Source organism: Armigeres subalbatus, chromosome 3, assembly GCF_024139115.2.
Source record: "Armigeres subalbatus isolate Guangzhou_Male chromosome 3, GZ_Asu_2, whole genome shotgun sequence".
NCBI lineage: Eukaryota > Metazoa > Arthropoda > Insecta > Diptera > Culicidae > Armigeres > Armigeres subalbatus.
In genome coordinates this window covers 56,981,918-56,994,971 of record NC_085141.1, presented here as the reverse complement: position 1 = coordinate 56,994,971, position 13,054 = coordinate 56,981,918, and the positions used below count along the sequence as shown (strand labels likewise).

Sequence of the window (13,054 nt, the reverse complement as noted above, 5' to 3'; positions counted from 1 at the left end):
CTCTCTTGCAATTGGTGTTAGTCGACGGCATAAAATTTGGGAGAGTACCTTGTAGGCGGCGTTCAGCAATGTGATTGCGCGGTAGTTGCTACAATCCAGCTTATCGCCCTTTGGTAGATGGGACACACGACACCTTCCATCCACTCCTGCGGCAGAACCTCATCCTCCCAAACCTTGGTAATCACCCAGTGCAGCGCTCTAGCCAGTGCTTCACCACCGTGTTTAAACAGCTCTCCTGGTGGTTGGTCAACTCCAGGGGCTTTGTTGGTTTTCAGGCGACCGATCTCCTCCTGGATTTCCTGGAGATTCGGAGCCGGAAGTCGCATGTCCTGCGCGCGTGCTCCTAGGTTCATTACCATACCGCCACCGTTGTCTGCCATATCGCCATTCAGGTGCTCTTCGTAGTGCTGCCGCCACCTTTGGATCACCTCACGCTCGTTCGTAAGAAGGTTCCCGTTTATGTCCTTACACATATCGGGCTGTGGCACGTGGCCCTTACGTGAACGGTTCAACTTCTCATAGAACTTTCGTGCGTTATTAGCGCGGTACAGTTCCTCCGTCTCTTCACGGTCTCGATCTTCCTGCTGGCGCTTTTTCCTCCGGAAAATCGAGTTTTGTCTGTTCCGCGCCCGTTTGTATCGTGCCTCGTTCGCCCTCGTGCGGTGTTGCAGCAATCTCGCCCATGCTGCATTCTTCTCCTCAACTAACTGCTCACATTCGCCGTCATACCAGTCGTTTCTCTGATCCGGAGCCACCGTGCCTAGTGCAGCGGTTGCGGTGCTTCCAATGGCGGATCGAATATCTCTCCAGCCATCTTCAAGAGATGCTGCGCCTAGCTGCTCTTGCCAAAATACATATTCATTCGAAAAAATCGCGTAAAAAATGTCACTCAATTTTCGGGCACTTATTCTCAACCGATTTGCTTGCAACAAGTTGCATTCGACGCAGAATCCTGTCCCATTGTTTCCTATTTGAAATTGGTCAGATCGGACTATGGGATAAGAAGTTATGGCCAAAATACAAATTCATATGAAAAAATCGCGTGAAAAATGTCACTCATTTTTCGGGAACTTATTCTCAACCGATTTGCTTGCAACAAGTTGCATTCGATGCAGAATCCTGTCCCATTGTTTCCTATTTGAAATTGGCCAGATCGAACTATGGGATCAGAAGTTATGGCCAAAATACAAATTCATACGGAAAAATTGCGTAAAAAATTTCAGTCTTTTTCCGGGCACTTTTCCTCAACCGATTTGCTCACAACAAGTTGCATTCGACGTAGAATCCTGTCCCGTTGTTTCCTATTGAAAATTGGCCATATCGGACTATGGGATCGAAAATTATACCATTTTTTTATGAAAAAATCGCTAAAAAAAATGTCACTCATTTTTCAGGCACTTTTCCTCAACCGATTTGCTCGCATTAAATTGCATTCGACGCAGAATGTCTCATATTTTCTTATTGAAAATTAGCCAGATCGGACTATGGGCTTAGATGTTATGGTCAAATTACTATTTATTATGAAAAAGAGTTCAAAAAAGTCTAGCTCACTTTCTTAGCACTTAGACTTCATCTATTCCCCAAGCAACACAATGTCAACAAATCTGGTTGCAGTAACCATATTGTGACTGAATCCGGTAATATATAAGGTACTGTGATTGATGTTCAATATGTGTGCTTCTCAGGTCGTAACAGATTGCATTCGACGCAGAATCTTGTCCCATTGTTTCCTATAGAAACTTGGCCGGATCGTACAATTGGGTCAAAAGTTATGGCGAAAATACTAATTTTAAAACTACAAAATAAAATGCCATTTTTTGCTCTTATGCTCATCCGATTTGTTTGCAACAAATTGCGTTTAGGCGAGAATTTTTTTTATGCATATAAACAAATATGAAAAATAAGACCAATCCATATATTGGTGTTATTTGAAATTTTTCCAAACCTTTTGAACCAACGAGAAAGGCACCATCACCGCTAGGTGGATTAATCTGGGTTTTTTTGGGTAAAGTGAGAAGTGCGAAATGGACAGTGACTATTTCTCAATAATAATTTCTTATTTTTCATTTTTCACTTTTCGCAGTGATCTCTCACTTTTTACAGTTACAGTGTCTTTCCAAAAATGCAGTGCGTGTAGTGATTCACTCGTGACTAATTTGATTTCACTGTCTGTTATATGATCACGGTGAAATTATTCGAGGGAAAAAAACTGCCCATAAATCATTGGCAAGCAAATGCGCTAACAGCCACTGATATAGGACGACGATGACGGGGATAAAACCTGTAGCAAGTACGTCATATTTATTTATTTATTTATTTCAATGTTTAGTTTATCTCGGTAAATATATTTATTTTATATTTATTTAAATTATAAAACTTTGCATGTCCAGTTGCGTCTTTCGAAATAAATCACCGTTGTTGGATCACCGCAAAAATGGTCTAGAAGAGGTACGCTATCGAGTTACCTACGCTAAGAATTGAGTCTTATGAGTTCCCTACAGTCAGCTACCAAAGCAACTCATGCGGTTTAGCCAGCATATAGCGCATCATGACGCCAAAAGTAGCGCGTGGCTTGCGGTCAACGACCCACACGCCGGTCTCTTGAAGTTGCGTTAACCTTTGGCTTGTCCGGCATTCCACGCTTGGGACGATTCATAGCGAGCAAGCTTACTAGCTATTTTGAATCGTCTGTGGGAATGAGACCCGATCAGGAATACATAACAAAATTATAACTCATTTCTATCAATGGTTGTTATTTAAAACAACGTGTGTTATAATTTGATAATTCGATAAAAATGTGTCTTCGGCCAGTTTTATTTCATATCAAAATTATAATAACATTAGTTATGTATATTTACACAAAATAATTGCCTACATTTTTTGTTATTGGAAAAAAGCGGAGGTAATCACCTCCAGTATAACTTGAATCAATGTTCGTTGTTAATAGCTAGTACAAAGTTAATTGCCTACATTATGGATGGAAATCCGGCGTTGTAGCGTACCACATTTTTATACGTGATGTAGGCAATTACCATGAAAGTAGATTTTTGTACCTCATAACCATATCAACGGTTGTTATAATGTTGAAATGAAGGTAACAACCTCTGATATAATTATGTTACGGCTAGAGGGAATTTTGATATAATTTTTGTTATTTTAACAACTAACCAGTCAATTGTATAACACATTTTGTTACATTATTTTTCTGAAAAATAACTCCCCTTGTTATAATTTTGTTATGCATTCTTGATCGGGATGCACGATTTTGGGGGATTTCGTGGATAAACTCTTTTGATGCTTGGGTTCGCAAATTTCAACTTCTTTGAATTTCGCAAAGTCTGGAGACAATGTCTAAAATTTCGCGGTATCTGAGGGTTTTCCCAGCCCGTTCACATTGTTCCGTTCCGTGGAAGAGGCAAAAGCGATCCATTTTGATCCGTGCCGTAATGTGTTTTTGAAGGTAAAAGTGACATAGATTCATATTAGGTGTTAGCTAATCTATATTTTTTTTCCCTTTAGTCGAGCATAAGTTTGTTAAAGCTCAGTGTCGTTAATCCTGTGAGATTCAGTGTGCGTAGATTTGTGTTCAGAAAGGTAAATTTGTGTACTTTTGAATAAATTATGTGTGAGTCAAATCTAGTGCGTATGTGCTACACAGATAGAAATATGTTGTGATTTTAAATGTATTTTCATGCACATATTTGGAGCATGCAAATAAACGTAACATTCAATCGATCTCACTTTTCTTTTAAATCGAAATAAATTTAAACTGTGCTTGCTTGTAAAGTTCAATAAAATTTAATTGAATATCGAATGTTAATTCGTTCGAAAAGGTTAGCTATAATTTTACACGTCGTTGAATTTTCAAAATTATTTGCTGTGTATTGTAAATGTTAATTAGGTCGGTGGCAGCGTTGGCGAAGCCGACACACTACACCTAACCGTTTCGATCGCTTTTGACCCCTTGCCTCAGCTACAAAGGTTCCCGGGATACACTTGATCGGAGAAGGTTGCGTACCACCATTTTCGCACCATTGGCAGGCGAAGCCAAATCACAGCAAAATATCATCTATCATCCAATCGTTTTCTACGTCCTTCAACCGCATAGCAGCAGATCGCCGTTGCTGTCGTCCTCATCGTCAGCAAATTACCGACGGCGCCTCAACAAATTTCTTCTGCGCGCCACCAGAAGGATGATCGGACGCTTGTAACGCGCCCATGCGTTAGCCCGCGCACCGGAGTGAGTGACCAAAGCAACACCGACGCAATACGCCGTCCGTCGGCATGAGTTCTGGCCGGAGTAGTGCTAAACAGTTTCGTGTTCGAATTTAGTTTTTTTTTGTTGTTGTATTTACTGGGTAGTTAGCCCGATTTGACTTTTGGTAGCTTTGCAGTCTTTGACGAGGTGGAACGGGTAACAGTTTTGGGTTGCTCCGATGAGGTAAACCCCCGCCTGAATGACTTTGGTTTCAGGCCGGATAAGAGAAGAATTTATTTGGGAAATCTTTCGGAATTAGAGGCGTCCGCTCGGAAACGAGATGTACGTCGGACGTATTTAGAGTAGCCAGTCAGCTTTCTTTCGAAGAAAACTGACCCTTCCCCTAAGGAGGTCTCAAACCGGGCAACGAAAGCTTGTTGGGCGGTCTCCTCCCAGGAGTGGCGCATAAGCTGCCCAATTATTAACCGGAAACGCGACTGGCCGACTCGTTATAAACCAATTGTACTGGTTTATTTGGATTGACCGATCGACGGGATAACAGCAAAAGACGCGTGGGTTTGGTTCGAGTGCTGTATTCAACTAACTGCTGTGACGATCGTGTGAGCGGTTTCCGAGCAGCACATTTGACATAAACGACTTTCTGCAACTCATATACAACCGATTCGAGTCATATAGAAGTTGCTGTAACCAAATCGGTCGGAATTGTGTTGCTGGGTTTGCAATAGAGAGCGTATGGAGTCTGTGTGATATGTGTGGTTGCGATTATGCAGGGTGTGTACATATAATTATAAAGATAATTTACGAATTCATAGTGTGTAGTTTAAACTAAGTAAAGAATGTTCTAAACAGTGTATGCCGATCGAATGTTTAGGCCAAACGGCGAGAAAACTCACTTCTTACTTCGCTCAGCTTACTTTTCACAGTGAAGTGTGAGAAATAAGAAGTGAGAAGTAAGAAGTGAAATATCTCACTTTTCATTGCGAGAAGTGAGAAATGAGAAGTAAGAATTGAAGAGTGAGAACTAAGACTTCTTACTCCTCACATCACTATTTTCACTTTCTACAAAGAGAATTAAGAAGTGATAAACAAGAAGCGAGAAGTGAGACGTATCATTTTTAATTCTCACTATCATTTCTTATTTTCACTTCACATTTTTTACTATTCGCAGTGAGAACCGAGATAACTTTCTTCTAACTTCTTACTCCGGATTTCTCACACCTCACTGTGAAAAGTGAGATGAGCTAAGTGAGATGTAAGACGTCTCACTTCTCACTCTTTATCTCTAAAGTTCTCCCTTTTCAAATGGCCCTTTCTGCCAAACGGCCCTTTAGGCTAAACGGTGTTTTCGGTCAAATGACATTTTCGGCCAAAAGACCTTTTCGTCCAAAGCACCTTTTCGGTCAAATGGCTTACGCTCATATGGGTTTAAGGCTAATGTTTGTTCATCCAAAAGACATATTCGTCCAAACAACTCTCGGCCTAGAGGTCCTCTGCTAAATGGCTTTCGACCAAACGGCCCTTCTCCGCCATCATTGTCGATCATCCACAAAACTCTGTGGCATCCGATTACTGAAGTCAAGCAATAGCATTCACGTGTCATTGAGCAAATTTTCCTTCTTTGCCTACTTCAGAACCGTCGGGGAAGTCGTGACGTATATTCTCCTATTAATTCGGAGTTGTTTAAAAAAAATCTCGTTGTGAATAGAATAAAAGTCTCAAAATCTCCGCTTTTCCATCCACAATCTAACGGGTTGATCGATAGAGGCATAGAAACCGTAAAAGATTGTTTATCAAAAGACCTTATTCACGAAAAGCTCAAGCAAGAGCTTTCTGATGTGATGAATCGATTTCGAGTCTCCTGTCGATACCATACGAAAGATCTCTTTGCTGGGCGAGTGCCCGCGCTACCGTCCTAATCTGATGCTTGGTTAGATTTTGTTCACTTCTTTCATTACTTTATGGTGGCTATGCTTGCTTAGACGAACATTTTCAGATTTGTGTCGGTGTCAGGGAAACAATTAATGTCAAAAATGTTATTGCGTTCGCCATTGCGGCAAGCGTGGAAAGTAGGATTTCATTAGCATAAACAGCAAAGATTTCAAGTAGAATAAAAAAAATGTATTTTTGTATATTGGGTATCCTGTAGTTGGGTTGCTTGTTTTTCCTAATGTTTCCTAAAACAAGTCAGACAAAAATGTTTTTTTAATGGTTGGAAACAGACAAAAATCAATGACGGTCCACAAACCGTCTTCCACTTGATCGGTCCACCTTACTCGCTACGCACCTTGGCCTCTTGTGCCAGTCGAATCGCTAGCAAAAACCATTTGCACCGTGATATAATCCGAAATTTAGGCTACGTATCCGGCCCACCATAGTCGTCCAGCTTTTGTGGTATGGACAATAAATGGTTCCTCCTACAGCTTATCAAATTCGTCGTACATTCGACTCCTCCAGCAAAACGCAGCACTTTGTTCTATGGACTTCAAGTGCGCAATGAACGATTTGGGGCTAGTTAGTTTGGTATGACGGCGAATTATATTCGATCGAAATATCTTGCGGAGTCCAAAGTACGTACAAGTTTCTGCCATCTTGGAATTCCTCTGCCGGTATAGTTTTTGTAGTACAGAAACTCATCAACCACCTCGATTTTGCCGCCATCGATGCAAACTCATTGTAGATGTCTGACGTTGACTTGGCCTCTTCTCGCTTTGCTTTTCTTTTCAGTTCCATCTCTTATCAAAGCTACGTGCCATAATATCAATCCTCGAAAACATCCTTGAACGGACCGAGAATCGAACTCGCCATCTACGCCTTTACTCGCAAGACTTCTTGAGATCCCAACGTTCTTAATGAATAATCTAACATTGTTTGATTACCATCTAGATTGCGTATTTGAAAGAAAAAACCAATACTATAAAATCACATGATAAAGCAAAACTTAATATCGTCATAAAAATAACTTTACGGGAACATATACCACTCTCATCAAGCACCGCTCAATTTGCGACCACTCCATCCAGCCATGGGTGATGGCAGTGAGCCGGTTAGGTTGGACATCGGCTCTTGAAAAATGTCCCCGCCTGAATTGTGGTTATTTATGGGTTTGTTTACCATCAAGTTGGAACCACCTCGCGAAACCATAATACAGGACCCGGCGGCAGCCAGTCAGCCAGCCAGCCAGCCAAGCAGAACACTTCAACTTGTTTATTTTCCACTTGAACACTAAATGGGTCATCATTTTTCATCCATATCCTCTGCATGCATGCAACGCAACCGAACCGGGATGGCGCGGAACTCTCAGTCACGCTGAGCTGCGGTGGAACGCTCGGCGGTTTGAATTTCATGATTGGCGTAAATTTGAACAAAATTTGGACCCTGTTCTATTGGTTTGCGTTCGTTGTACCGAAGGTAAGTTGGGACTATTTCCGTGCGCTTGCGACTAGGTAAATGTGTTGAAGTACACCCGAATTTGCACTTCTGCAGCTCACTTGAATCCCCACTGTTTTCAAAATTGCACGTTTTCACATCGATGGCCACAATTGGAGCCGCATGCCGAACACGTTTTGTTTATTTTAGTCTTTTTTTTTTGTTGTGGTGCAGTACCGCAATTGTTGATGTGAGTTTTTGCTCGGTTTCAAAGCAAACAGAGAAACCACCTGAATATGGTGAACGCGTCCAAGCTGGTTTTCGAAATTTTGAAAACAGCCAAAGCTTCGTTTGAGAGTTGAACCACAAAGTCTGTGGTTGAGCAGTTTTGTCAAATGATTCGATTTTTTTCGGTTTAGTTTATTGAATCGACCTTGATATTAAAAAATCGCTTATATATAACCTTACAAAGAGACCTTCTACCTCTAACGCATAAAGTGGCTAAAGGCGCAAAGTGGAAGCTCGGTGTAATTCAAAAGCCTCAGTAACTTCCATACTGCCGTAATCTGGCAAAGTGACGTATATGCCGTTTTTCAAAAATGGTGTTAACGAGTAGTACTCATCGTACTCTTTAACAGAAAAATGGAAAACGTGTATGTTGTAAAATGGCGCATACGTCCCTTTTTCAGATTACGGCTGCATAGGCCAGTTGTCAGGATGCACGGCCTCAGAGCCAACTGAAGATGGTTTTGATTCCCGATTCTATGCAGACACATTTTTAGTCATTACATATCATCGAGCTGGCAAAAATGGTTTGCACATGATGAAAAAAGTACAAATCCAGTAAAAAAGGATGCTCATATGTGATGGGTGAATGAGTGATTGATAATGATTAATGAGCACCGGAAACTCTCTAAGTAAGAGTCGTCTTTTTGTTCAGAACTGTGTAGATTGGGCAAATGGTGTCTGTCTCTTTTAGTCACGGTAGGAATGACATTCGTTAGGTGAAACATAAATATGCTGCGTTATAACACGTAACGATTTAGTGGGAGAAGCGCAAAAATGACAATAAAAAGTACTGAATATAAATAACTAACACGTGATATATTATGTCACATATTTTACATAGACTATGTTTCGTTTGTATAGGTTCCACGGAATTTCGTCTGCAAACCGTCTACAAAGAAAACATTCGAAATATCCCCTTCCTTATACAAGTAATTTGTAGATGGACTTGTTAACTAGAGCTGAAGCTATCGCACATCTAAAACACCAAATATACAAATGGCAACGTTCTTCGAAATGCTGTTTGATTATCCTAATGGCCCTTTTCATGCTACGAATGAGAGTTCGTATATCTAATTCAATTTAGCGAGAAAAAACCCACTTGCACTAAATTTATCAACTACCCACTGCCAGCACAATACACTCTTCTGGGTCACCAAATGGGAAATGAACTGAATGAAAACCGTTTAATTTTCCGAATCACTGTTTTCCCTTACATTTCGCTCGGACACATACACACCCACCCGCATAGTTCGGTCTGCTGCTGTTCAACTTCCAGTTCGCTGGTTGCATAATGTTCCTGTCCGACCGATCGATTCTGCTGCTGAAGGGAATGAAGTAATTGTTATTGTGCCAATCTCCCACTCGCCGTCTGCCCGCCACCATATTAAAGCTTTCCTGCCATTATCCCATTTTCAGCACTTTCCCTAATAGCTTCGGGTTGGAGCAGCAGTTTAAACCGCTGAACCTGGTCGGGCTGGGCAAGCAAAGCTCGATGACCGACAAGAAGCTGAACCGGGTGACCACGGTGGGCAACATCAAGATACGACCCGTCAGCCCGGCGGAAACTGTCCAGAATACTCGGGAAGTGGTCGAGTACCTGCAGGAGTTGGCCACCAAGATTAACGACTGCTTCGGCAAGCAGGCCATCTTCTCGCTCCTGTCGGCCTTCATCTGCGTCACCGTGCAGCTTTACTACATGCTGAATCACATCAAGACCGGCTTCAGCCAAAGCCAGGCCGAGATTTATGCACTGGCCGCATGCAGTATGCTCTTCCTGCATGGAGTGGAGTTTTGGGCGCTGTTCACCAGCGGCGAAAATGCGCGATACAAGTGGAAAAATCTGATCAACTATGTATTCTTCATTAAGTCCAAATCAAATGACGAGGAATTTCGCTGCCGGGTGAGCAGATTTCATTTGGAAGGGCTGTGGGAAAATGATGTATGTTCGGTTAATTTTTAGGCTGACGATCTGATTTCATTCATGCATGCAAATCCACTGGAGTTTCACGCTTACGGACTGTTTCCGATTGATCTGTCGGTGGTATCGGGGGTAAGTCAACGATTTCATCCATAATTAATAAAATTCCCAATTTTCTACATTTTTTTTTTGATCTTGAGTTTTGAAATGATTTTAAGTAATTAATTTAATAGGATTTTTTTACCTACGAAAAAATGCTAGTTTTCGTATCGTCTTTTTATTCAAGTTATTGTCTTTATTCTTAACACCGTCAAACAGATTGCCGCATCAATCACCACGTACCTGATTGTGCTAATCCAATTCAAAATTTCGGAAGAACAAACAAACGGCGAAGAAATAGGCTCTGAAGGAATCGACAAGGTGCAATACTCGTCATCTGGTTGAAATGATTTCTACATGGCTAAATTACATCAAATGTTGAAATACGCTACGGAAGGTAAAACAAATATTATTATGTTATTACAATTAAACTATGTTAACATTTGGAATAAACCTTTATTGTGACCTTTTTAATCAAAAACCCAGATTAATCCACCTAGCGGTGATGGTGCCTTTCTCGTTTTTTTTTCGAGTGAGTAATTTCTACGCACTTTTGGAATGAAGAAAAACATATTTTGGGCATATCTATCGAGCCCATAGTCCGATCTGGCCAATTTTGAATAGGAAACAATGGGACATGTTTTTGCGTCGAATGCAACCTGATGCGAGGAAATTGGTTGAGGGTAAGTGCTAAAAAAGTGAGCTATAAATTTTTACGCGCTTTTATATGAGAAAAAGTATTTTGACCATAACTTCTGAGCCCATAGTCCGATCCGGCCAATTGTAAATAGGAAACAATGGGACAGGATTCTGTGTCGAATGCAACTTGTTGCGATCAAATCGGTTAGGGCTAAGTGCCTGAAAAGTGGGCTAGAATTTTCCACTCGTTGTTGCCTAAAAAAAGTATTTTGACCAGGGTTTCGACTTTTCGTTTCAATGAGACCAAAGCAAGCGTTTTTCGGGCCAAGGGAAATTCTTGTTTCGTTGTTTATGTTGAGGATCATCTTTCACCCATCAATCTTTTCTCTAGAATTAGCATTGGAAGATGAACGAAAATCTTGCCTATTAGTTGAAAATCCTTTTTCGTTTCATTACTTTTACCTCTCGCTCACTTTTCGCGAGAATTATCGCAGAATAATTATAAAATTGTATGGCCGCGCCGGGATTCGAACCCAGAATAGTAACAATAATAACTGTGGGGATGCGCTTACTCTAGCCACATCACCACGTTATCTGTATGAAAGCGTTAAGTTATTTGTTCCACATAAGCTACTACCATTTGCCTTGATGATGCCCCGAAAAGACTCGAAAATGAAAGAAAACGAGCAAACCAACGTTTAGCGGCAATCGAAGTGAGCAAAAAATTGTTATCACTTTCCAGGCTGTTTTTCTTTCCCGAAAAGCGATTTCTCCCCGAAAACTTGCGTGAGGGAAAATCATGTGCTCCTGAGATTGAGTACCCAAGCAACCAGAAGTTCAGATTTTACTTAAATTTACTCTTAACCGAACTAATTGGTTCACTATGGTTCACATCAAGTTCCAAGCATCCTTAACGGAACTTTAAAGTTTACTTTTACGCTCTCACCATACAAAAAATTACTTAAAATTAGAGCTGATTAAGCCAAAATAGCCCTTCTTATCCGAACTTCTGGTTGCTTGGGTAAGCATTACGAACCCTGATTTTGACAATAACTTCTGAGCCCATAGTCCGATCTGGCCAATTGTCAATAGGAAACAATGGGACAGGATTCTGCGTCGAATGCAACTTGTTGCGAGCAAATCGGTTGGGGCTAAGTGCCTGAAAAGTTGGGTAGACTTTTCCACTCGTTGTTGCCTAAAGAAAAGTATTTTGACCATAACTTCTGAGCCCATAGTCCGATCCGGCCAATTGTCAATAGGAAACAATGGGACAGGATTCTGCGTCGAATGCAACTTGTTACGATCAAATCGGTTAGGGCTAAGTGCCTGAAAAGTGGGCTAGACTTTTCCACTCGTTGTTGCCTAAAGAAAAGTATTTTGACCATAACTTCTGAGCTCATAGTCCGATCCGGCCAATTGTCAATAGGAAACAATGGGACAGGATTCTGCGTCAAATGCAACTTATTGCGAGCAAATCGGTTAAGGCTAAGCTCCTGAAAAGTTGGCTAGACTTTTCCACTCGTTGTTGCCTAAAAAAGTATTTTGACCATAACTTCTGAGCCCATAGTCCGATCCGGCCAATTGTCAATAGGAAACAATGGGACAGGATTCTGCGAAATGCAACTTGTTGCGATGAAATCGGTTAGGGCTAAGTGCCTGAAAAGTTGGCTAGACTTTTACACTCGTTGTTGCCGAAGGAAAAAGTATTTTGACCATAACTTCTGAGCCCATAGTCCGATCCGGCCAATTGTCAATAGGAAACAATGGGACAGGATTCTGCGTCGAATGCAACTTGTTGCGAGCAAATCGGTTAGGGCTAAGTGCCTGAAAAGTGGGCTAGACTTTTTGCGCACATACACACACATACACACACACACACATACACACACACAGACATCACCTCGATTCGTCGAGCTGAGTCGATCGGTATATAACACTATGGGTCTCCGAGCCTCCTATAAAAAGTTTGTTTTTGGAGCGAACATATAGCCTTTACGTATACTTTGTATACGAGAAAGGCAAAACCCAAGTTTACTCATCTCGAACCCACGATTGGTGATTGCCTCCAATGTATTTTTCGTATTAAATGATCCACATGTTGTGCAACTAGTTTTCAAATATTGCATAGGATGTCAGAACGGTTGATCACTGGACTAATAGTCGTAATGGTAGGCTTTAATTTGTAAATTCCCCAGTTATTGCCAATCTGGTCAGCACAACGACATCTTAAGCCGATATTCCCATTTAACTTACAAGATAAAGACCTTCGAAATATAAAAATTGATCACGACTGATCATATCCTGCAACTGAATGGATTTCCAAAGAAGCTCATTTATTATTTATACAGATAAAGATTACACTTTTCGGTTTACTTTTTTTTGGTTTTCTACCCGAGGTAAGTTTATCACTTTAACATGACTTTTTCTATGGAATCTTTCTGAACGTGTCCTAGTTAACCACAAATTATTCCCCAGAGTGATCAGTCTATCAACTTTCCCGAAGAGTCCTAGCATAGTACTTTTAC

General features: G+C 41.1%; 2 protein-coding genes across 4 annotated transcripts in view; one reads left to right on the top strand and one right to left on the bottom strand.

The window, feature by feature from the left end:
* LOC134223814 (uncharacterized) overlaps positions 1-10,343 on the top strand; it is a 32,620-nt gene extending 22,277 nt beyond the window's left edge. The window contains exons 3-7 of the mRNA XM_062703022.1: positions 7,521-7,627; positions 9,123-9,208; positions 9,290-9,773; positions 9,834-9,923; positions 10,110-10,343. Coding sequence (XP_062559006.1) covers positions 7,521-7,627; positions 9,123-9,208; positions 9,290-9,773; positions 9,834-9,923; positions 10,110-10,235 — 893 coding nt within the window. The 3' untranslated portion in view covers positions 10,236-10,343. The remainder of the gene's footprint in view (positions 1-7,520; positions 7,628-9,122; positions 9,209-9,289; positions 9,774-9,833; positions 9,924-10,109) is intronic.
* The window catches only part of LOC134220065 (dipeptidase 1), an 833,398-nt gene that overhangs the window by 622,943 nt on the left and 197,401 nt on the right, over positions 1-13,054 (bottom strand). The gene's annotated exons all lie outside the window — the stretch shown is intronic.